A 25,675-nucleotide genomic window follows, 5' to 3' on the forward strand; every position below is an offset into this window, starting at 1 on the left:
TTGCTCGCATTTTTTGGTTTCTAATTATTCAACTATTTATTTTATCTTTCATTTGATTTTATTCTCGTACTTGTTATTACATTATATGTTGCAAAGTGAAACATCTCTTAAGATGCACAGGTTCCAATTAAAGCTCATGTCCGATACGAAGCCGCAAGAAAGAAGATTAAGGTCTTTTTAACCCCCATCGACAAGTTGGACGAGTTGAAGGCACAACTCAACAAATACTTTGTCGATATTGGTGAAAATCAAAGAACATCTCATGTAGGAGCATATGTGCCATGTGTGGACTTGACGGAGAATAAGGAAAGGAAGAGGACTTTTAGAAGACAATGTATTTTCCAACACTTATAGAAGATGATAGAGACGTTGGTTACATGTTTAATTTAATGGTTGAAAATAACATTTTGCATCTTTATGTCTGATCCATTGAAGTGTAATATTTATGAACGTGTAATAGTGTAATGTTTTCAATTTGTGTCCGTAATGTTGAATTTAAATGAATTTGTGTTATGTAATAGTGTAACGTGTAATTCAAGTGATGCAGTTGTTATTAAGTTTCCATAATATTGTGTGTAAACCTATAATATTCTAAAAAAAAATTATGCAAAATTTAAAACAATTTAAGATATTGAGTATAAAATATTTTATTTTTAATTTAATTCAAAAAGAAGTGTTGAATGGGAGGGAGGTCAGAGCTTTGAGAGGGAAGTAGGTGTGCAAAATCAAAATTGTAACCACCATATCATCTATCTTTTAATGTCTAAAATCGAAATATATTATATATAATATATATAAGCATGTTATATCTACATTTTTTTTTATTATGTAATTTCATTTTATTTTTATTTTTTGGGTTTTTTTTCTCTCATGAAGATGAAGGAAAGATGAAGATGTTGATTTAATAAAAATCAGGAAGAGAGAGAATATAAATAAATAAATAAAGAAAAATAAAGAGGAGAGAAAATTGTACTAGAAGAAAAATCATGTGTAGATGGTGTACCACAATAATAGAGATCAAGTAAATCTAACCATTAAGATCATGAAATAAAGTTTTCATTCACTTACGCTACCGTAGACCGCACTACACTGGAACATGATTAGGGTTTCTGACGTGTCATCATTTAAAATCTGATTGACCCATTCAAACGACTTCACCGAAGAAGAAGTCATTTTCCTGACTTCATCATAGAAGCTCCCTTCTTGGAAAATTCTATGGTGAAGAAGCTCCCTTCTTTCTTTCTTTCTCTCTCTCTTCACAAACTCATTGGTTCTTGCTTTTCTTCACAGATTTCAGTCATCACTTTCTTATCATTTTCACAGGTTTCATATGATCACTCTCTCATTAATATGCATGCTACCATTTATTTTTATTTTGTTGATACATGCATGCATTCTTTACGTATATTATCTCAAGTATTATCTTCTTTTCTTCACAAACACGTTTGCATAATTTGGCAACAATTTCTTGAACATTCAATGATGTGATGCTTTGATTTTTTTTCACTATTGTTAATCATTGGTATATGGTTTTTGTATCTTTTATATCACCTTTTTTCACTATTGTTAATCATTGGTATATGGTTTTTGTATCTTTTATATCACCTTTTTTCACTATTGTTAATCATTGGTATATGGTATATGGTTTTTTCACTATAAGAGTTGCATTGAGCAGCAAGAAAAGGAGATAAGAACAAAGAGAAGAAAAGCTAGATGAGTTTTCTGGAACAATTGAAGGTGGCATCTGCCCCAATTATTCAAGTCCTACTTATAAGTGCAGTTGGAGCTTATATGGCAACTGAGCATGGTAATAATCTTCTTGCAGCGGACTTTCGAAAATCGTTGAACAAGGTAAAGTAGCTTAATGATTTAGATATCAGTGTTTTTCAATTCAAATATAAGTTTAATAACTATACACCGATGATATATACAGTTTTTTACGGATATGTTTGAACGTTCAAGTAAAGTTGTTTGCGTTGTTAGTGTATAGTTATTCATTAATATAAACCTAACATTTTATTCTTGGATTTTGTTTATGCTTTGTGCAGATTGTTTTCACTGCATTCACTCCTGCACTTATATTTGCCAGTTTTGCAAAGAGTGTTTCTCTTGATGATATGATATCATGGTACAAATTTTTTGGAATTAAACTCCTAGAAACTTTGCATATTTGTTGAATGGAACCACAAGAATAAACAAAGAGTATCATAATGTTTCTTTTTTGTTTGTTTATGTTAACCATATATTGTTTACTCGTCAATGCAGGTGGTTTATGCCAGTTAACATCGGACTCACCTTCTTATTTGGAGGGATCCTTGGATGGATAATTGTTAAGTTGCTAAAGCCAAACATGAAAGTGGAAGGTCTTATTATTGCTTCTTGTTCATCAGGTACGGATGCATGCTTTGATGCATTTGATAATTGTTACCGAGTGAATTGGCAAATTGGTTTGGATTTGTAAGTATCAGTTAAAATAATCTCTGATTTTTGCAAACCGACAAATACTTCCCTGAAGTTGCAAGTGTAGGTCAAAATAAACACTCAGCTAACCTTTAACGTTAGGGAGACACGTTAATTGAATATGCGACCCCTTCATGATGCTCTCACGTAAATACTTCCGGAAAATGACTTTCCTATAAAATTTAGAGTCTCTCATGGACCACTTTATCAGTAACTATTACCCTTGTGCAGTTGCAATTTCTTGCAAATTTGCCTCTGAAATAGCCTAAATTTCACAGGGAAATTAGTCCCTAGTGAGCTAACATTGATGCGAGATCAATATGTAATGTGACATGTTTAGTTAATGTGTCATGCCATAGACTCTAACAGTCGAAGTTAAAGGTAAAAGTTAAGGGAGGGAGCATTTGGAGAGAAATTTTACAATTTATGGAATGTATTTGAGGGTCTGTCTGGATTTGCTAATTTGAGGTTAATTACTAGCAATAGCACTTACGCGTCTGTTTGAGGGAGCTTATGAAAACAGTTTATGACATGTTCAAAAGTTATTTTCACACCTTATTTTCATAATTCATCCAGGATAGCTTATGAAAACGGTTTGATTTTATTTGATCTTATCTTTTGTTATCGAAATTAGCTTATAGAAACACATAGACAAACAGAACCTAAAATATGTAAACACGGAAAAGGCCTCTCATACTCATTTCATGATGCTTCTGTGATCAGGAAATATGGGGAACCTTCCAGTTGTAATCATTCCTGCAATCTGTAACCAGAAAGTTACTCCATTTGGTACACACGATGCTTGCCGCACTAGAGCACTCTCGTACTCTTTTTTCTCTTTGGCGGTAAAAGGAATTCATTTCACATTACATTTGCTTAAGTCATCATAACTTGTATACATTATCTCATAATATTGTTATGTTCTGTTAACTGTTGTAGCTTGGTGGTATTTACATTTGGACTTTCACTTACCAACTGATTCGACAAAGTTCGGTGAAATATAAGGCATTTAAGGCTGCTGAACTCTTAAAGATTGCCAATACAGACCTTGATACTAATGCAGAAACTCAACTTCTCAAGGGAAATGACAATGTTGGAGACACTGAGAACCAAATAGTAAGACTCCTTGCAATGTATATTATCATCATGTTTTCATAGACAGAAACAAAAAGGATTTGTTTCTAATGAATCTAAATGTGCAGCTTGTAGACCAGGCTCTGTCCACTGTACCAAATAGCAAGTCTTTTATGTGTAGAATGGTGGAAACTTCAAGCCATGTTCTGAAAGAAATAATGTCACCTCCAACAATTGCTACTGTGAGTTCCATTCATTTTATTTGACTTAGATTGTTGGTTTAGTTTTTTATTTCACTTGTGAAAGTAAATAAAATGGTTAAGAGAAATTTCACCCCTTATTTAATGATCAGTATTTAGGTTTCCTCTTTGGTGGAGTCAAAACTCTAAGGAACCTAATAATTGGACAAGATGCTCCACTAAAAGTGATTCAAGACTCCATTCAGTTGCTAGGGTATGTTCCTTTTCATCTGTATCCATTTCTTTTCACCTAGAGTCATGTGTGTTGGTTTCATGCCAGTGTCTGATACCGACATGGTCGTCTTCAATCTGAAGTTTCAGTCTTATAGAGATAATCAAACTTTTAAGCTAGACTGAACTCATTCTTTGTAGGGATGGGACAATTCCTTGCATCACCCTTTTGCTAGGTGGCAACCTTACACAAGGTATATGAAATTTAACTTTGAAAGACTTAACTCATTCTTCTCAACATTCTTTAAAAACAGTCTGAATAACTAATGTTATTATTTTAATGTCCTGAAATTGCAGGAATGCGATCATCAAGTATCAAACCATTGGTCCTCATTAGTATCATCATTGTTAAACTTTTCTTACTACCTGTTATTGGATTTTTTGTTGTTAAAGCTGCTGCAAATTTAGGCTTCCTCCCACTAGACCCTTTGTTTCAGTATGTGTTGATAATACAGTATGTCCTGCCACCTGCAATGAATATTAGTAAGTGATTCCATACATATTTTTACCAAGTTATTTCAAATTTACAATGGCATAGTTACCTTTTTGCATGAGTAATAAAAAGTGGTTGATTCCATGCATATTTTTGTTTAAGTTATTTAATGGCATTGTAATATATATAGTTACCATTTTTACTGATATTACATTTCAATGTGATTATGAAGGTACCATGACTCAGCTGTTTGATGTAGGCACAGAAGAGTTTTCAGTTATTCTTTTGTGGTCTTATGGTGCTGCAGCTATAGCACTCACTCTTTGGTCAACATTCCTCCTATGGTCATTATCTTAAGATGGTTTTGTCTAATAAGTTGTCCTAACAAATGTACAGAAACACCAATGTAATAGTTGTGTACAGCAAATTCCCTTCACCTCTTCCCGGACCAGTTCAACGGGAAGAATAGTAAACCTTTGCTTTAGGCGTCTTACTTTTCTTATGAACCAATAGTTGTCAAGGGACCTAAAATACATGTGGTATACAATTTTGCTTTTAGATGCAGGATTTCAATGTTCACTTGTCGTTTCAAAAAAGAAATGTCAAACCTGTTTGATGTTGCTTGTTAACCTCTTTATAGCTAATAATCGTTTCATTTAGTTTTGGAAAGATAGGTTTTGATTCGGATAAATTATGGTGCATTTTGCGTTCATCACTGGACAAGTTGTAACTAATCACGAAATGGTGCACAATGTCTCCGTAAGTATACTTTAGAATCTGTATATTTTGTCTAACTTATACATGAATGGGATTTTGAAAGAAGTGTCCGGATCCCGTCCAAAAATATGCTTTGGAGATGCGTCATTTTGTCAAAAGATATAAAAATTGGAGATTTAAGAACATAGGGGTGGGAAAATATTTTGATGATAATAGTAAGCAAACTTGGTAATCCAACACCAACAATAATAACAAAAACTGGATGATTATCTATAACAAAACTCTCATGTTTCTTAAATAATTGTAAATTTCCTATTAATTAAAACAGTTATGCAAATCTCTCAAGTGCAAGATGGCTACCATATTTAAGCCAACGTGTATCATTTTGATAAAGTTGTTCACACTAACTCTATATATCAAAATGGATAATTCCTCATTCACACTTACGAAACTAACAGTAAATAAATAAATGTAAAAAGACTTGTCATCAATCATTTATGCCAACACTACTCAAGCTATGGTTTTCAATCCTTCCAACAAAATATCCATGCCAGTCAATTCTTCCAACAAAATATCCATGCCAATCAATTCTTCCAACAAAATATCCATGCCAGTCAATTCTAATACCAGAAACTTCAAGTGCGGAGGCGTGGAGAGCAATATAAATAAGAGGTACATTTCCTAGCTTGCTTCTTGTTCAATGCTCATGATGTCTCGTATACCTCTAGATGAGAGTAAGCTGAAGCTTTGGCCGGTTAGGTTGAGGCTCCACAACCTCCAAGTGAATTTGTACAGTCTGCAAAATGCTGTATGAAAAGCTACCATCCATCTTTTTAATCTTCTGCTCTTGTTCATCTACATACCATTCTCCGCTACCCTTTTCAGCTCTTGTTGTCAAATATACAGGTCCTTCTATGCCGAATCTGTGACAAGAAATAAGATCAGTAACTACAAATAAAAAACTCAATGAAAGAATAAAGACGTCTAATAGATGTTTCAGTGCTTTCAACACCTTCTGAAATTAGTAACTATCTCGTAATATTAATAGCACAGAACATATTCTTATCTTTTTTTAACTTTTCATGGGTTATACGAAAAAAAAAAAAAAAAAAAAGAGATGAGGGATAAGATACTTTACTTGGGAACAAACACAAAAAAACCATTAGATCTTATCTTGACTACCCTAGCCTCGGTATCAGTTGGCCTGCATGAACAAAGACAAACTTCAGAATAAGGTGCAAAGTCCAAAGCGAAAACAGTAGTACGAGGGCGAAGAAAGCTGGCACATACCTAGTTCGGAAATAAATGAGAGTATTCAGCTCTACAGAGGCCCGCCCTGCCATCTGAGCATTCCTGTGCCTATAATTTAAATCTACACCAGATATGAAAAAAAATCATTACGAAGATTTAAAATGTCACACCAAAAGAACAGGATTGATGGAGAAAATATTACTATTTGATTCATGACTAATCAAATATAGTGTTCATCCTTGAGAAAACTTCCATTAAGGCTGGATAAAAACGTAAAATAATCGAGTTCTATTAGATCATGAAAGAGATTTCATACTGTCTGCAATACTGGTGAGCTGCAGTCTGTCTTGAAATACAGACGGTAACTTGGATATTCCTATAGAAGCAGCAAGTAGCCTGTGTACAATGACATCTGCAAAAAAAAAAAATGTTTCATCTCCATGTTACTGTGCATAATTGATCAAGTAAACATATTATCATAATCAAACATACATACCAGCATATCTTCTTATAGGTGATGTGAAATGGGTATATAAAGGTGTTGCAAGCCCGTAATGATGATATTCTGGAGGGCTAAGATCCCCACTACAGAAATAAACTGCCTACGAAAGAAGGAAAAAATAATCAATTTTCTCTTGTAAATGTTACATTGGGCTTCTCGTTTAAATTTCAATTACCTGACTCATGCACCTAGTTGTCAGAATGCGGATCAACTTGTTGAAATATGGATCATCACCCTGAAAAGGTACTCCACATGAGTTGAGACCAAATAATATCTTCAAATAAATACTCTGAGCTAGCAATGTGAGCCATAAAAAGTACATCAAAGATTTTGTGACCAAAATCATTAACATTTATTACAGAAAATAATTATACATGAACTGTATATAATATACTGTCAGTAGAAAACAAGAATGCTCTGAACATGCAAAATACAAAATAGTACAAATAAAATATATACCACAGCATGGTCAAGAGAGTCAGCCAATGCTTTTGATGATGAGACATCCAAGTTTAGACCAATCGCAGCAGAAACACGTAGCAAGGGTTCAAGCATCTCTTTAGTTGGAGTTGGATGTCGCCTACACAAAAATCAAATACAATTACCAGAATAGCAAATACAAGGTCTTGTCACATACAATTGTTTTAGTAGTTTCTATCATGTAAAAATATTTAATGCCCTGATCAATGGTATCGGGTGATTGGAAAGGAGATGATTCATAAAGTAACATTTCACTTAGTAGATGCCTGCAGTAATCATACAAAAATATAAACCATTAATAATTAGACCTGATGATTTCGGTATTTCGGTTTGTCTTAAGATGAGATTCCTATTTTCGTTCTAGTTTTAAAATTTAATTATGATTTAGTTTAAGTTTTTCACTTTATGTAACAGCCTGCCTCACCCATTGGGTTCAAATTTGACCACACGGGGCTGGGCTGACCAGAACAGTTACTCGATCTTTTCATCTCCCCTGGTGAGTGTTTGCTTTCCATGGGATTCAAACCTTGTACTTATTCTTAGAAACCCACTAATAATTGACGTTTTTCCTTCCCATGGAATAACAAAAAATAAATAAATAAATAAATAAGCAAAGTAATAGACTAAGGAAGATGAAATAGTATGTTTATGTACACACTGAAAACCCACTAGTAGACAGAACAGAACTAAAGACAGACCCTCCTAGAAAACACTGTATCAAAGCTAAATATTAAAGGGTGGGATTAGAAAAGAAAACCTCAATAATGAGCACAAAGGAAAACTTTTAAGAATTTGTTGCGCAACAGAAACATTAGCAGCAAGCATAAACTCCTCCACCATTTGATTGGCTTCCTTTATCTGGTATATACCTGTAAATAAAAGCAAATGGTGAAACCAAATTCTCAAAAACAGAAAACGGAAGAGATCTGTACTTTTCGCTTCTCCATTCATGGAAAAGCTAAATTTTCTATCCTATAAAATACAAAATTTTACCAAACATCCTTAAGCAAAAACAAAAAAAAGTTACTGTTGAAACTTTAGGGATCAGATGGGAGAGAAAAAGGAAAAATATATTTCAATAAGGAAACGGAACAATTGTTGGACAGAACACTGTTGAATATTTTTTAGAGATTAGATAGTCTAAGAAATTATGGTTGGGCCTAACACACCCCACAAAATCGGCTTGTGAGGATTGCCCCCACTTATAAACACATGTTCAGGCCTATTTTTATTCGATGTGGGACTCTTTAACAGATAGAAAAGTAAAATTAAATTTCAATAATGAATTGAGACAAATTAATGTTACACAGACCACTCTTTATATACCTAAGTTCAGCACAAGTCTAATCCAAAAGGAGGGCATATTCATGGACAAACCATTAAGGCTTAAATGATGTCAACAAACTTTTACATACTTCCAAAATGATAGTCATATGGATTAGGCCGATTCATTCCCCTAGAGATTGTACGTTAATGGTGCCAGAAGAACTTCTTATTCAATAAGAACAACACATTTTTCCATATTGCACGGCATCACAAAGAATACAAATGAAATAAAAGGCGAGAAGATTATACCAATATCAAGGGGATTGTGAGTCTCTGTGTCAATTTGAAATTTGACTTCTGCAGATGCAAGAGTCAAAGCTCCGTTCTCAATACGCCTTAATCTCATTTTCTGATAGATCATAAACATGTGTATAGTTTTCAGACAATTTCATTATAGAGCATGTATAAGTAGTATACAGGCATACTTATGATTTGCATGTTTAAAACTATAAACCTGCATCCGTAAATCCATACCTTGGCTAAACTATTCATGTTTCTCAAGTCAGTAGTTACTGGGTCCATCAATCGACTGTGCAAAGAAAAGCAAGATAAAGTGACCAAATTATATTATGAAACTGAAATTGCATAACAAAGTAACAGGCTAGATGTCATCGTCGAAAAAATGTCTACCCCTGGGGACAACAAAAGAAATGGCCATTTTATTTAAGCACATATAGATCAAAAAAGCATGAATCTACTCGGTTTGAGTTATTAGCGTGAACATGAGACCAGTCATTCAGCACAGGCTTTTGTTTGATAAAAGTCAGAATACACTCCCTTTGACTAGTCCTGTTTATTATGCGAAAACCACTCAAGCCAGTACAGAAATTTTGTAACCAATTATAGAAGGTATGGGATAACACAGTTGCAGAATAGAAACATATTTACTTTTTTTCTTCAGCCCTAATTATAGCTAATAGTGTTAAACTAAAGACAAGCCGATCCAGATCATCACAAAGAATCTAAGAGCATCCACAATGGTAGTAAACTAAAAACGGTCCTTATATGAGTCTCATGTGTACACATCATTTATTTATAATTTTTTTAACAGAAGTACCGATTAAGGACCCAATAACTCCAATGGTAGTAAAATAAGAGAGTCCTTAAATAGGCCCACTAATATGTGCTTTTAAAAAATAAATAAAAAGAAATTAAAAAGAGCAAGAATCACATGAGTTTGAAATGGTGGATCAACTTTTATCTACTTTTTTCTTATTTTAATTGTGGGACCCGTTAGTTTCTGAAGAGAGAGAGAGAGGGTCCTTATATAGTTGCCGGTAACTAATAGGTTTTTTTTTTCTTCCTCCAATGGAGGTTCTCAGTAGGTTGAGGTCCTTATTAAGTAAAGGACTCCCCATTAGAGATACTCTAAGGAGAAATAAAAGCATACTTATCATCCACACATCATTACAAAGGATCTAAAGATATATAAAAACATACCTATCATCCATCCTCGCTTGTGCTTCAACATAAGACAATGCCGCAGCAGATTTTATGACACTTTTTGTGTATCTGGTGGAAATGATATCTGCTTCAGGTGTCATTTCCTGAACATACATCAATAACTTAAGTCCAACTCTGAAGAAAATATAGTGTACCCAAATACAAATTGTGTAACATTTTGATCATAATCATATTACTGAAAACACAGAAAAGATGTGGAGAACTTCAAAGAATAACAAACATATAATCATACACATGTGCACTATAGAAGAGACCCCCACACCCTAGGGATGGTACCCGGGAACTAAGGCAGCACTATTATTACTAATCAGTCCACTAAAAACGAACAGCAATCAACTTGGTATAACGTGCACAAGCTGTATAGCCTCTTGCAAACAAAAATAAATAAAATTGGATGAACATTAACATGAAACTTAGCAGTCATCTTCAATAATTTAGTACATATGATAGAAACTCGAATTAAAAGAAAGGGAACAATTGTACTATTGAATTGAAAATTGATGTATTACAGAAGATAATCTCTGTAACCCTAGAGCAAAAGCTCCTCAGAGAAGAGACATTTCTCTCTCTGCCTAAACCCTAAGGTTCTGATGAACAAAATGATCAAAGATAATCCTCACTCTCTATTCTCATTCCTTTATATAACCAACTCACTTTCTCTCTCTCTCATGTAACTAACTCTCCCTCTAAGTGGGCCTATGTGTACATATTAGATCCTATCAATGCCACCCCCTTAAAATCTGCCTTGTCCTCAAGGCAGAGAAAAAATAATTCCCAATTGCTTGCTTTATACTGTTGAACTCAATGGAGTCCATGAAAAGTCTAGTCCATGCATGAAGAGCAAATAATCACTGCGATAATGTGGAATGGAAGAGCATGTGATCACTAAAATATTTAAGAGCTTCAAGGCTGAAATATGCATCCCTTGCTGCAACATCTTTCCTTTGCACCAAAACTTGCCTCTATCAAATACAAAGTTGAGCAATCCATTCAAAGTGAAGAACATTATCCAACAAATTTCATGAACAGCAACTACCATAGAAAAACTGAATTCTCTTGAGTCTTGTTGGCTCATAAAAAAGGATGAACACCAGAATATCATGTTGAAAGAAGGTACAGAGTGTACTTTAATTTCATACCCACACAACAATGCATTCCACACAAGGTCATGTAATTTTGCTCCAATCTGAATACAAGCTCTTGTCAGAGAAACATGCTCATGTTTTTTATCTTTCTTAATCAATCTAGTTTCCCTAAAAGCACTCTCATCATCATAAAATCCCACCATGTATACATGCATCTTTTCTCCAATTGGCAGCACCAATGAATCATCACATGATGATAACAAACTAGGGAGAATTTCCAAACTTAAAACCACAACAGCATCAAACATTATCCTTAAGTATTTAAAAATGTTCATAAGTATCCATTGTTGTGTAATCTCACTCATCAAGGGGTTCCCATCTTTCCCTTTGTGTTTCATGACAAGAATTAAAGTAAGCATAGCTAATCTTATTACCAAGTAAGGACATAAAAACTTATTTGGTCCATCAAGTAGACTTTTAACCCACTGTATAAGCTTGCTACTCTTGTCTATGCTATAACCTCTAGAATATTTTGCTAGAGAAGAATTAGCCGCATTAGCTAAAACAAAAGTTGAGAAGTGAGTAACATTAATTACAGTTGCATATATTCCAGTGGTCAACATTATCACTATACTCATACCATTTGGCACCAAGGTATATCTAAGACAAGTAAAATTCTCTAGTATCAATGAGTAAACTAGTGAATCAGCCAGTTTGTGCTTAAACAAGAATTTTGCAGCTTTGGATCTATCAACACCAAGTTGTTTTTGTTTTGTGAACAAGATCATAAGGTTTGAAAAATCAGGTGTGTGCACCTCTTGCCATGTTGACCTTCGGTGGTGTGGGGTTTCACTAATTGCATGATCAAACACTAGACAATAGTGTAATCCATGGAGTTGATACATGTCATTACCTATGGCCACAGTCTTTGTTGTACTCCAAATTTCAGCAGGTGATACATTAGAACTAATAACCATCCATCTAAACTCATTTTTCAGTAACCCAATATTAATTTGAGCCTCACCCTTTTTGTTATAAAATTGACCCAACTCACATTGCATTGTGTCAGCATGACACATAACAGATAAAAAATGTGCATTTAGTGACCCATGAGAGAGAAGAGGGGTTGAGTGTTGACCTGATGAAGACACGTGTAACAAGTGAAAAATGGGAGGCAGAGATTTGTGCATGTGGCCCATTAGGTTTAAAGTGATACACAACTCACCAATTTCCCTTTTTGCCCCTGCCTTCTCTAGAACATTCTCACCTTCACCTTCAGCAACAAAGCCACACTCGTGAACGGAATTGTAACCGGAGTACGGTGGTTCTGACGACTTTAATGGCGGTCCACCAAGACTCTTTTGAACCTTCCCTATCTTCTTGGCACTCAATAACGTATAGACTACCCCGTCAACGGAATCCTGTAGATCCGGTGGTCTCGGCGGTGGTGCTCGCCGTGGAACTGTTGTCACGTGCTGACCGGAGTCCGGTGGTGGTTCTGGCGAAGGCGGATCTGATACCTCCTTAGATGATGCAACTGCGTCTGACGGTTCCGGCAACGACGGTGGCCGTGCATCCTGCGATGGTGACGAAGATTTGTCGACTGTAATCTCTTGTTTCCTTTGTCTCACCTCCGTGATCGATTCTGCGTGAATGATGTCCGGTGATGGTTGCAAATTGATCAACCTTCGTGAAACAAGTGCCTCAGTCAACGTCACTTCTTCCTTCTCCTTTGTTGCTGAGCTTAGATTCAAGTTCAATTTCGTCTTCTCTGTTTCTTCAATTCCGCTTTGAACTGAATCATTACTAGAGGTTTCGCGCTCCTGAGTTACCCTCTTGGAATCAAGTTTTTTGCTCAATTCCGTCATAATCACACTCTGTTGAAGCATTTGTTGAGAGAGTTGCTGCATCTGAGAAGCAAGACTTTGCAGTGTGGTTGTCACAGTTTCCATCATCTCTAGTGCATCTACAAATCTCCGGTGGTGAGAGTTGATCCGGTAGGTCGGACCAATTGATAGAAACTCGAATTAAAAGAAAGGGAACAATTGTACTATTGAATTGAAAATTGATGTATTACAGAAGATAATCTCTGTAACCCTAGAGCAAAAGCTCCTCAGAGAAGAGACATTTCTCTCTCTGCCTAAACCCTAAGGTTCTGATGAACAAAATGATCAAAGATAATCCTCACTCTCTATTCTCATTCCTTTATATAACCAACTCACTTTCTCTCTCTCTCATGTAACTAACTCTCCCTCTAAGTGGGCCTATGTGTACATATTAGATCCTATCAACATATGTCTTTAAAAGAAATAACAGTGCATGGCGAAAATGGTGGTTTTAAACTTGGTTGTCAATCCTGGATAGCTGCCAGCACCAAAATTGTGATAGCACAGTTGCACATTGCGGGATGGCCACTATGTTATGGGACTAGCTTATCTAAGACCATATGCCCAGCTTGGCCAAGAACTTATCTACACTATGTTATCGTGGAACTATTTTTTGCTCAAAGGAGCGTATTTTCCCTGAAGTTAGAGATGTTATACTCCATAAGTTGGTGCTCTTACTGGTTGTATGTGAATGATATAAAGAGATTTGTGTAAAAGGTATCGGGAAAATGTTGTAATATGTGTAGTTCTACTCCTTACACTAATGCTGTTATCTTTCTGCTATTGCTAAAACTTTTCAATTGAAACCTTATGGTGATGTTTGTGATCCCGTGTTACATATTTTGAAAAAATTCCTATCCAATAGTAATGCATGTTCACATATACAAAATACATATATTTCAATAAGTTAAATAATTTCCAGAATATGACGTTGCACATACCCATATGACAGAAAATGCTAGCCTCTCCACATCAGACCGAAGAGAACATACGTCTGCCAGGTAAAGGTTTATCAATAACGGCAGATAATTGCGATAACCACGCATTCTTTTCTTTTTTTTCCAGGCATACAACACCCAATAAATCAAAGTTAAATGATATTACCCTCTGTTAAAGGTTTTGGAAGCATGTCTATTCGCTTCTCAACAAGGTAAACTGATGTACCCCTTTGAGAAGCCTCATCATCGAGAGGAGTGCCAGGAAACACAAAATTTGTAACATCGGCAATATCTGATAGAAACTAGTTAAAGAACTGCATACAGAAATGAAATAGCATAAAATGGGAAGATAAAGAAGACTAGCAAAAAAAGCGCAGAAAAACTAATTAAGCCCGACTGTTGAAGAGGATCAAGTAACCCCATAGACCATAGAGGGTGGATAGTAACGTATCATTCAGACATGCAAGCTCTAAAGCACATGATCTGATAACTTCTTACTACAGTAAAGACAAGCAGACTCTTTTTAGAAAAGAAACCCTTATAAGAAACATAACATCCAGATATAACATGATCCAAAATAGCATTAAAATAACAAAACAACAGAGAGGCAGAGCTAGATGAAAATGGTAGATGACAGTCTTTTCAATTTTTTGTATAGATGATAGAGAGTGATGAAGATGGAAAGATAAATGGGTTAGAGAAAATAATACAATAAGAGGATGCACATGTGTTGTTTTTTAATCACAACCATTTAAAGTTAATCTAAAGGGTGATAATTATTCTCATCATTCTCATATAAAATAGTCATTCCCATATGATATTATTTTTGAAATGAAAAATGTATAACTTATTGATACATGTATCATCAGTAATATAGATGTCCTTAGACTAAGGATACGAACTCCAACATCAAAGTTTCCATTTGGAAGAGCAATGCAGTGGAGTGCATCATCAATATCCTTGCAGCCTGCATCCAGAAGCGATAAAAATACAATAACATTCTCATACCATGTTCTCGTCTAAATCAAGTTTTGGGTGCATTTGGAAGAGATTATTTACAAGTTGTTTGAGCATATCTTATGAAATAAGAACTTATGTAATTGAAAAGCTAAAGATTATGACACACATGGCATCAGTGCACATATAAGCACTTCTGTTATGATTACGAAAGACATGTTGAGACATCCAAGATTAAAAGAATTCCAAGCATTATAAAGGCATCAGTTAAAAGATTATTTGTTGTCATCACTTGTCTAATAAAATTTAGTGCAGAACTATTTACTTTCTCCAACTCATCTCACAAGATTTCACATCTCTTGCTCCTTTAAAATAGCTATCATTATTCGCAGCACTCACTTATTTCATTTAAATCCTAAAAACCTTTCTGTATACTTTATATAAAAGCTTTTCGCTTATCATCATTACAGATTTTATATTCCACTTGCTGAGCTAACTTTCATAATATCTTTTAATTAAAAATATTACAGATTTTTATTTTTTTTTTGAGCAAAAAAAAAATCTCATGTCTAATTTTTTTTGTTTAGGTAGACAAAAGTTTAGGGGGAGGGGTTAAGTAGCCCCAAGGGATGCCACAAGCCTCAATTGTGCTTAAACTTTAAAGGTTGTATCATCTTAAGGCATGCTGAAATTGTTAATAATAATAACTAAATCCATGAGCTTTCTACAAACAAGTTCCGACAACGGAACATAGTAATGCTTTAAACTTATATCATCTTTGAAACATGAAATATTTCATTTCCAATATTAGAATTACAAGCATAATATGCAGTAGTATTTCACCCTTTGCAAAAGAATAGAAATGGAAAATTAAGAGAATGACTCAAACCTGGAGGGTCCACACTGAAGACACGCAAGTGACGCAAATCTTGCCTAAATGGAATGGACAAATCTTCAGAAGAGACTGACCATGGCAATGGTGGCAGGCATGCTAGCACTTGTGCAGAGAATGGCCTTGAATTTATATCATTTTCTATCAAGACCACCTAAATTAATAAGGAAAAGATATGTTATAGCATTAATATCGTTTAGTTGGTTGAAAAACATAACAAATAATTATGAAGACATGCATCAATATTAAGAATTTGGGTACAGAAAGATACAATAAAATAACGAAAAACAACATCGGCAACACATATAAAACAAGACAGCTTATTTTCCCACCCTATTAGTTTCTCACGCGCCCTACGGTTTTCGGATTGTATAATCCGAACAGCGTTAAACGCCTTCCAAACCCTCGAAAACACATTAGAACACCTTCAGAAACCCTCCATTTTTTGGATTTTTATAATCCGAATAGGGCGCGTGAGAAGAAAGGAGGGTTGGAAAAGAAACAGCAATAAAATAATACCATCATAATATTATAGGATAAGTGCAGGATAATAGTATATAATGGTGTCTTGCAGACATGGAGTATCAGACAAGTACCGCCCTACAAAAGTATGGGAAGCGATTAAAAGTATATGTGCTTCCTTGTCTGTATGAAAGTAAAAGTATATGTGATTCCTTGTCTGTATGAAAGGGAATTTTCAATTCCCTGTTTCCTTGCATATATATTTTGTGCAGATTATCAATTCAGTGTTGCTACTATTTAATGAAGTCGTCCACAATCTCTGAGCGAGTGAAGTGACTGGTAAGACCATTAGTGTGTAGCCAGGTAAAGGTAGGTAATGATTTTCCCAAGTGACTGATGATTACGTTAGTTTTCATAGCTTACATTTAAAATCACATTCATATAAATCCAGAAGAAGAGAATGAGGTTAAGAAGGAAAAAGAAATCACTTAGATATGATTATATGTATCAGCTTTATAAAGAACATTACAGTATTCAAGCATAAAAGTGCAAGAAAATTATTATCTTCCAATTCCATACCTCAGTTTCAGTATCTTTATCACCTATCTTTCCTACAGTCCGCACATAATGGCCAGATGGATATCGAGATTGACGATCCCAAGAATCAACTGATACAATAATCCTTTTGTCCAAAAGGTTCTCAAGTTGGCGGGTTTGGATACGAATCTTGGGAAATCTACGATCTTTGGAGACAAATAAGGCATAGGCCACACCACGACTCCCTCCAGGTATAGGCATTGGCTCCAAAGATCCACAATACCTGAAAAGAAAAATGTTACATATTTTACATCAATCATGTCAAGAATATAGGCTTCAATGCTTGTTGCACTCATTGTGTGTTTCTAAAAGGGCCATGATAGCCATATTATGCAGTTAAAGAACATTTTGAAGGAGGGTTCCACTCATTTCTGTACTTAACAAAGTTTGAGGATTGAGATGATAAAATCAACCCAGAAATGAATTGGTTGGTTCAATATTGAGCTGTTAAAGATTTTTGGCTATTCAAAAGGCAAAATAAAATTAGGTGAAATTACTCTTGTGGTCCCTTAACTTGATTTCAAGTGATGATTTGGTCATTAACTTTTTTCACGTCATTTTGGTCCTTCACCCATGCTTGCAGATGAATTTTCAAGCTTCAAATCTAGGGTTTTCTTTTGGGGAATGACATATATTTAAGACTGAGAGCTCACAGGGAATGGTAACCATAGATTTGAAGCTTGAAATCCATATCTAAACATGGGTGAAGGACCAAATGACGTGAAAAAGAAGATAAAGGACTAAATCGTTACCTAAAATTTAAGTTAAGGGACGCATAAACGATTTTGCAAGTATTATCATCCAATAAATAGCACTTAAATAACGAAAAAACACCAAAAGAATGAAAGATTAATTTCCTTTCCCCTATTTTGGTGTTTATATTAGTGAATTTTTTCTTGCACTGGTCCATTCATATGCACTGCATCCTAATGGAAAATAATCTTATCAAACAAATTTTATAAAATAAGAAATGCTCAAAAGAAAATATCATTGCCAGCGCTATTACCACTGCAAATCACTGTGAACCACTGTCACCACAGCCCAATGCCCTTTGCCACCACATGGCACCCAACAGTCAACCTCCATCAGTTTTTCCAACAAACACTCTCCATCACCACCATCATCGCTCGACACCCATTTAACCACCTCTAGTACAAGTGCAAATATAGATTGTGCCCCATGAGACTCCCTAATTGAGCTAACATAATCCAATGCTGTTTTGACCCCACTCTTTTAGCCCAGAATCCAATGCTGTTTTGCTAACTTTGACCCATTTTGTATTTATTTTTATGATTTTTATAAAGGGCAACCCGGTTCACTAAATCTCCCGCATACGCAGGGTCCGAGACTTGAAGCCTTGACCTTTCAATCACATCACGCAGCCTAACCCTATTTTTTACACAAGAGGCTGTTTCCAGGACTTGAAGTCGTGACCTTTCAATCACATGACAACAACTTTTCCGTTGCGCCAAGGCTCGCCCCTTTTTTTATGATTTTTTTTTTATCTATAAAAAATATTATTTTTGTCTTTATTTTGTTTCTCCATACATTTTAAATTGACATCAACCTTAACTTACCAACCCATGGTAGGTTGAGCCTGGTTATGTTTTTTCAGGCCAAATTAAAAAAACTGAGTCATGCTGATTTGGTTCACATAATCCATCCACTTGGACACCTCTATCCTCCACCACTAGAACCCTGCACACACAACTGCAGGACCACCCTCCACCTCTGCTGTTGCCCTACACCTTATGTCGCAATCATTGCCCAACACTTACCACCAGCCGCCACCTTGTACCCTTCACCACCACCGCATCTATCGCAGTTGAGCATGTGGGAGTTGAGGCAGAGAAAGAATCTAGACAAAAATGGTGGGAATGGAGATCTGGTATGCTTTTTAAAACTAAAAACTACAACTAATCAGAAACATGTTTTGCATTTCAGAAACAGAGCTAAAAGTATCCCAAAATTGAGTTAAATATCAATGTAGCTCCATATTAGCTGAGAGCATTTTTTCAAATGAGGACTGCTATGGGTCACATTTTCAAACAAATCCTTTAATAGACTACCACATCAATCTTTTCATTGAACGGTGTAATAGGCAACCAGCGCAACAGGTTGGTTTTAAGATCCCCATTCCCTCAACCTCTCACCAGGCATTTGAAGCCGCCAATTGTCCCACTGAAGCAGTAAATCACCCCTCATCTTACCATCACTTCTAATCCTTGCTCTTCATGGATGGTTTACTTTTGAAATCTGGTTTCAATGAGTCGAAATTGTGGCTTTCGATGGTGAGAACGGATATCGAAAAATGGCTTGCAAGAGATGGCAAAGTGACGATGTCCGTCGTCAGACCAAAGGTAACACGGAACAGAACAATGGTAATCGAAAAAAATCGTTGAGAGGGACTTGGATCTGGTATTCGATCATGTAACCAGTGCATTTGGCAGTTGAATAGTTAGAGAGAAGTGACAATTTTAGAGAGAGAGAGAGAGAGGTGATTCTCACAAGCTTTGGTTGATGTAAGTATAGGAAAACAAAAAATGTCTAAATGAGAGAGATGGCGGTTGAGTGTGGTGTTGAAAGTTAAAACCATGATAATTGAGATTGATGGAGAAGGGTTGGGTGTCATCGACGTGGCTTGAATGGGTACTGAATTATCAGGAAAAAAAGTAGAGAAAGAAATATGCTAACAAACAAAAGTGATTAGCAGGTGAGTGGATAAAAATAAATGGGTAACGTGGAACTCTATTTGAGCGTGTGTTAGACGGCGAGTGACCGAGTGTTTGTCCCTAGCATTAATCTTCAAAAATTGTATTTGAAATTGAAACCAAACGCCGAAAAACGCACAACAACCGCAGACTAGGACTTAATCTAAACATATAATGATTGAAAAACAATGACAGTGGCAGAAATTGCTTTATTACTGAATATAAAAGTGACACTAGTTTCTACTGATAAAAAAAGCAACATCGGTTTTCAGATCAATTCAATGCAATTTGTTAAGTCACACAGAAAAGGTCCAAGTAATTAAAAGATACTTACGATTGCCAGTTTCTCTTTATAATACCAACGATACAACCAGAAGGGCGACCGGATCCAGCATTTATTTCTCCAGTAGAACTTTGCTGAGGAATAGTTCGGGGTGCAACATCAGCGCTGTTCGGGGCTAGATGAACATCATCATCATCCTCATCTTCTGCAAGCAAACAATATTACCTGATGGGAAATTTAAATAGAAAAACATATTCACACTTCAAAGGACATGCCCGTCCCAAAAAAAGGATTGAACTAATTCAACCTCAAGAAGAAGCATGTTTGTGTTAAATGCAATGTCAAGAGAATAAAACAAAGCTGTGTGTTTCCTTGCTTATCCAGCTCAAATTAAGGCAAACATGAATACTTAGTTATTGAGGTTTATTGCAGCTCAAATTAAGGCAAACATGAATACTTGATTGTTGAGGTTTATGTATCTCTGAATAATTTAAGTATATCAATACGAAGAGCTATTGAAAACACTTCATATTAATGTCATTGTATTTTCTTTGGTCAGACATCCCGTCTCTCTTTCCCTTGTATTTCTTCTTTCCCAAGATAGAGCCTCTTCTTTGTCCAAAATAATAATACAAGTATATAAATATACGAGAAGATTTACTGTCCACATGGTTAAAAATTAATGAATTGAATCAAGAAATTGGAGGCCTTAAAGTTTCAACAAATATTCCCTAATAGCATTTGTTAAGGAATCAATAAATTGAAAGTTTTTATTGGTGATTACAGTATTCAATGCATTAACAATTGCATAAGTTGCAATTTCCAATAAAACTTTCCAACTTCGGCACTAGTGCATCTTCCATTTAATAATGAAATTCATAGTCCATATTTATGAATAAAATTATAAGACTTACACTTTGATGACATGTGCTTGTGTTGCTTTGCTTTCCGAGTGAAATTCATTAATTAGCTTTTGAGATAACTTTGAAAGAATAAATTTTCACAAGTTGCAAATCTTCCTTTTGACAGAGTACAGATAGCTTAATTAACATACCTTCACTAGCTATAGACATAGACTTCTCCCCTTGCCATTGGTCCTGAGGCAGAAGTTCAACTGCCACAATATCACCATCAAAAGCTCGGTTCATGTTAGATCGCCCATAAATAATTATCTCATCGCCAATGCTCTCACTCCCGACATATGCTTCGAATGGATTGTAACGGTTTACACGAAGTTTCCCTTGATGATATATTCCACGATGCAAACCAGATGTGATTTCTGACATTGGTTTATGCTGTGAAGATTAACAGAATGTAAATACTCCATCATTTCAGTTTTAACCAAAGCTTCAAGAACAAATTACTAGATAGAATAGAAATAATACCTCTGCGTAAATTATTTTCCTCTTGGATGGTCTATGATCTTCAACATCTTCCATCTCCACGTCTTCAGATGAAGGCCGCACAAGCAGGTCAAGTAAATCAGGTCGGTCCAAAGACTTGACATATGACTCAACTGAAACAAAAAACAAATTGATTAACATGCTTCAGGGTGAATACTTTCAACAAAGTTGTTGGCTAGTTATCAAATTCCTCAAACACTATTAGAATTTGGGTTGGGCCTAACTCAAATTTACAAAACCGGCTTGTAAGGTGAGGACTGCCCCCACTTATAAACACATTGACATGTCATATCCCATCGAATGTGGGAATCTTAACAGACACAGGTGAAGTACATTGGTTCTCTATCTATTGAACATACTATTCAATTGCCAAAAATATAACTCAATCACCTGTTTCTGCACAAATGCCCTCTTCACTCGCCTTCCGTTTGTTCTCTTTATCATTAGTTACAAGCAAAACCTTTATTGCATCACCTAGATGTTTCTGATACCACTGTGAAGCCACTCGAATAGCTGCATTACCAATATACCACTCATTAAAATTACAACTTAAAAAAGGATTTTATCTTCATCAGAAATTCAAAAACAAGTATCCTAGTGAACCAGAAAGGTTATAACTGAAAAAATAATAAATTCAAAACTAATAAGAAAAGTGACCTCTATCATTCCTGTCATTTTTAGTTTCCCCACTCATTTCCTTAACATATGTATCCCTGCCAACAGATACACAAATATCAAAGTCAAAACAGCTACAGGTAGCATACATGCTATCATCCGTAAGCAAAATATATTATTAGCATAGCGATGAAACCTTTACATGAGTAAAAAAAACAATCAACTGTTAGGAATTAATAATTCATGATATTATGGAAAACCCCTATTTGTCTATCATAGGAGGAAGAATAGGGATAAGGATAATTAGGATTTATGTTAGAATTCATCCTTGTCAATTGATAGTTATTTTGGCTGTTTGCTAGTTAGTTATTTTTTTGTTTGATGATTCTTCGGCTTTATTGTGCAGGGGAGTCAGTATATAAGGCTACTCTTTCTATCTTAGAGGGATCTTTGAACATTTTAGCTTTGACTGGAAAATTTCCAGTGTGAGGAGAGTGTTTTCCTCTGTTTTTTTTTTTTTTTTTCATTCAATAAAACTATAGGGACGAATAAAACTCCCTTTCTGCTTGTATTCTTTTCAAAAGAACCGCAACATCAACCCTACAAAACGAACAAAGCCCTGAAGTTACCCCTTTCCAAAGATCTCTTCTGAAGTGATGTCTTTCCAATAGACAACGGTAATTAAATTGAATTTAGCCAAGTTGAGATCCCACGTCATCTAGAGATATGGCAAAGTAGTCCTTATAAAGCTGGACAATCTGCACCCCTTGAGCTAGCTTTTGGAGTTTAATCCTAACATAAATTCTAAGAAATATCAGAGCTATCCGAGATTTATTATTGGTTCATCCCTTTTTAACAGGCCACGAGCATTTGTCCATGATCTAGAAGTACAGTCCAAAACAACAGCTGAGAACCCACATCGAATAGAGATATTGTCAAATTAATTCTTATAAGGTTTGGGCAATACACACCCCTAAAGTTAGCTTTTTGGTCGAGCTAGTCCTAGCCTAAATCCTAAAACCACCCACGCCCAAGAATAGGCATATGAAGCGTGCACAAATGCAGGTTACCCAATAACAACACCCCATCATGCATAGCAATATACATTTAAAAAAACATTGAAATGTAAAACAACTACACAAAACATCTATGGTCCAGTGGTCTTTTTCATTTTGATGTTAGAGCAGAATACTCGTATACTCGTATGTCTAAGGTTGATTCACTGTCCCCTAAATTGCATTAGGTTGAGTTTTTACAACAACGAGACTGAATAGCCTTGTCACATTTTTAGCCGTTTGTTCCCTTATCATTTCCTAATTTCCTTGTATATTGTTATTATTGCAATATAATTTCGTCGTAACAACAAAGCAATAAATTGCAGAAAATAAAAAGTAAAAGAAGGTACCTGTGGTACTCATTGGAAAAAACAAAGAATTTCCTCATTGGATTACTACAAATAGCTCTTAACCGATTATAAACCGACAAATTCTTGTTCTTGACCTCGTCCAACACAATAGACAGTACAACAACATCATCAATAGCGGGATTCTCCAGCAAATCAATCTGTCACAACAACACAAATTCCAATCCACAAACAAAATTACACCAAAACAAACAATATAAACCAAAAGTAAGGAGAAAAACAAACCTGATTAAGAACAACATTAGTGTCGAGAACAAGAATAGTGGAAGGAGAAGCACTGAGTCTAGCACCAGAAGTGTTACAGATAGTGCAAGACGGAGCTCCGCAATATATATCATCACGCAAGTAGTGTTCCCTTACTTGCTGCAACCATACATATACAAAAAAAAAATCAAAATTGAAATTGAAAAGGAAGGGGTAAGGGTTAGGGTTTAAGAGGAAGAAGAAGAAGAAGAAAGTACTCACCCTTATGACTTTGCCACCTTTGGTTTTCTTAACGAAGGACTTGTTGTGAAGCATTTTGACGGTGAATTCAAACGAGATATCTTAGTTGTTGAAATTGAGCTTCGAAGTGGAAGTGATGACCTGAGTTCGAGGAGACGCGGCGCTGCTGGTTCGTTCTCGTTCTATGACCTCAGTTGTTGAAGGCAGCTTCTCAATTTTTAGTCATGTAAAATTTCTAAATAAAATTTTAGTCGTGTAAAATTGGGACTATTAAGTTTAATCTTACATAGTTTTAATAGTTTTTTTAGTTTTTAATTTTTTTTGTTTAATTTATGCATAAACTCTTAAGTTTTTAAACAATTATTTTGCATACGTGTTTATAACATTACTAAAAGTTTCTCTACAAAAAATTATCGCAAAATATGATTTCTACATTCAGATTTTGTTGCTTTTTATCATTAACTTTTGTCGTTTTAAAAAATTCATATTTAATTTATTACATATTAAAAAATTCTAAATTTTAGTAAACGAACATTTCATATTGTTCTAAACTTGTCTAAAAAAAACCGTTTAAAAATTTAAGAGTTTAAGGATAATTAAACAAACTTTGTTTTAAGAGGGACTAAAATTATAAGTAAATTTTTTTGTAGGGACTAAAAAAACTATTAAAATTAAGTAAGTACTGAACTTAGAAGTTTTCAATTTTATAGGGACAAAAAAATATTTGACCCAAAAAAATTTGTAACATTTTTTGCCCTTAAAATGTAAAAAAAGAATGTTAGAGGAATTAAAAAGTATCTTTTATTTTGTAGGACTAAAACTAAAATTCTGAATATTTATAAAAATCATCTACTAAATTAACCTATTTATAAAGACCAAAAATGTATTTAATCCTACAATTATAATACTTTGTTGCCTCTAATAACATAGTCGGGGTGTGCATCCATGTCTGGAAGAAAACAAAAAGACATAGAAATCAATATATTAAACAAAATTATGAAACAAATCAACATTCAATTCAATGCACCTAATGTTTTATTTTTTTTTATGCTAAAATATGGTTTTGGTCCTTACAAATATGTTTCGTTTTGGTTTTAGTCCCTGTAAATTTTTTTGGTTGTTTTTTATCCCTGTAAAATATTTTTTGAAAATAGTCCCTCCAGGGACTATTTTCTAAAGTAAAATATTTTGCAGGGACCTTTTTAAAAATCAAAAGATTTTTAGCGACTATTTTTCTAATAAACGGGTTCAATCATCATGTGTCATATGTGCAAATCATCATAAAAGTGGGGCCAGGGACCAAAAACAACAAAAAAAAATACAGGGACTAAGAGGCATATTTGCAGGGACCAAAACCATATTTTAGCCATTTTTTTATTATATAATCTGAATTTCTGAACGATCTAAAGAAACGTGAACTAACCTTTTTTTAGGAGCGAACTAACCTATTGTTTAATGGGGAAAGGGTTGAAATGTGATATAATTGGGCAACTTCACAACATGAATGACACAATATGTGAAGGTTCGGATTTTGGGTGTTTCGAATTTTAGGACAATAAAATGGTGAAATAGTGTGAGGTTTCTTTTTTTTTCTTTTTTAAATAGTGTGAGGTTTCTTATAGGGTTAATAGTGTTTTACCCCATCTAATATAGTTCATTTTCGGTTTGCTCCCTGGTTCATCTGACTCACTCACAACATTTTATGCTTACATGGTGAACTAACCACGTAAGCTACAAATATTGATTTGAAATTTGTTGTTCAAAGACTTAATAAGGCTGAAAAACACCATTAAATGATCAGA

General features: G+C 34.8%; 2 protein-coding genes across 3 annotated transcripts; one reads left to right on the plus strand and one right to left on the minus strand.

Moving 5' to 3' along the window:
• Positions 1-1,635: 1,635 nt before the first annotated feature.
• On the plus strand, positions 1,636-5,585 carry LOC11421751 (protein PIN-LIKES 7). The gene is made up of 10 exons (XM_039829586.1): positions 1,636-1,851; positions 2,049-2,128; positions 2,266-2,390; positions 3,184-3,305; positions 3,400-3,576; positions 3,663-3,776; positions 3,887-3,987; positions 4,146-4,198; positions 4,302-4,487; positions 4,670-5,585. Exons 1-10 carry the CDS (start codon positions 1,714-1,716, stop codon positions 4,792-4,794), a joined length of 1,221 nt encoding a protein of 406 aa, XP_039685520.1. The 5' UTR covers positions 1,636-1,713; the 3' UTR covers positions 4,795-5,585.
• LOC11424636 (exosome complex exonuclease RRP44 homolog A) lies at positions 5,426-24,108 on the minus strand. 2 transcript variants are annotated; one of them, XM_024772296.2, is made up of 24 exons: positions 23,895-24,108; positions 23,655-23,792; positions 23,412-23,569; positions 22,049-22,104; positions 21,782-21,904; positions 21,374-21,504; positions 21,043-21,283; positions 20,040-20,190; positions 16,977-17,217; positions 15,933-16,089; positions 14,985-15,053; positions 14,253-14,378; positions 14,090-14,142; positions 10,154-10,260; positions 9,188-9,242; positions 8,963-9,062; positions 8,145-8,256; positions 7,367-7,487; positions 7,083-7,142; positions 6,902-7,007; positions 6,722-6,817; positions 6,445-6,526; positions 6,293-6,358; positions 5,426-6,077 (listed from the first exon to the last, which is right to left on the minus strand). In XM_024772296.2, exons 1-24 carry the CDS (start codon positions 23,946-23,948, stop codon positions 5,879-5,881), a joined length of 2,802 nt encoding a protein of 933 aa, XP_024628064.1. In that variant the 5' UTR covers positions 23,949-24,108; the 3' UTR covers positions 5,426-5,878. The 2 variants fall into 2 exon arrangements, with proteins under 2 accessions (XP_024628064.1, XP_003629102.2); XM_003629054.4 differs by having other exon boundaries at positions 20,040-20,193.
• Between the last annotated feature and the right edge of the window lie 1,567 nt (positions 24,109-25,675).

This window comes from Medicago truncatula, chromosome 8, assembly GCF_003473485.1.
Source record: "Medicago truncatula cultivar Jemalong A17 chromosome 8, MtrunA17r5.0-ANR, whole genome shotgun sequence".
NCBI lineage: Eukaryota > Viridiplantae > Streptophyta > Magnoliopsida > Fabales > Fabaceae > Medicago > Medicago truncatula.

Bases quoted from the DNA above. Each gene is read 5' to 3' on its own strand.
- LOC11421751 (XM_039829586.1), top strand. From the start codon at position 1,714: ATGAGTTTTCTGGAACAATTGAAGGTGGCATCTGCCCCAATTATTCAA. The intron at 1,852-2,048 runs GTAAAGTAGCTT...TGCTTTGTGCAG, and splicing joins TTCGAAAATCGTTGAACAAG to ATTGTTTTCACTGCATTCAC. The intron at 2,129-2,265 runs GTACAAATTTTT...TCGTCAATGCAG, and splicing joins CTTGATGATATGATATCATG to GTGGTTTATGCCAGTTAACA.
- LOC11424636 (XM_003629054.4), bottom strand. From the start codon at position 23,948: ATGCTTCACAACAAGTCCTTCGTTAAGAAAACCAAAGGTGGCAAAGTC. The intron at 14,143-14,252 runs GTAATATCATTT...TTTACCTGGCAG, and splicing joins TCCAAAACCTTTAACAGAGG to ACGTATGTTCTCTTCGGTCT. The intron at 8,257-8,962 runs GTATAATCTTCT...TTTTATTTACAG, and splicing joins TCACAATCCCCTTGATATTG to GTATATACCAGATAAAGGAA.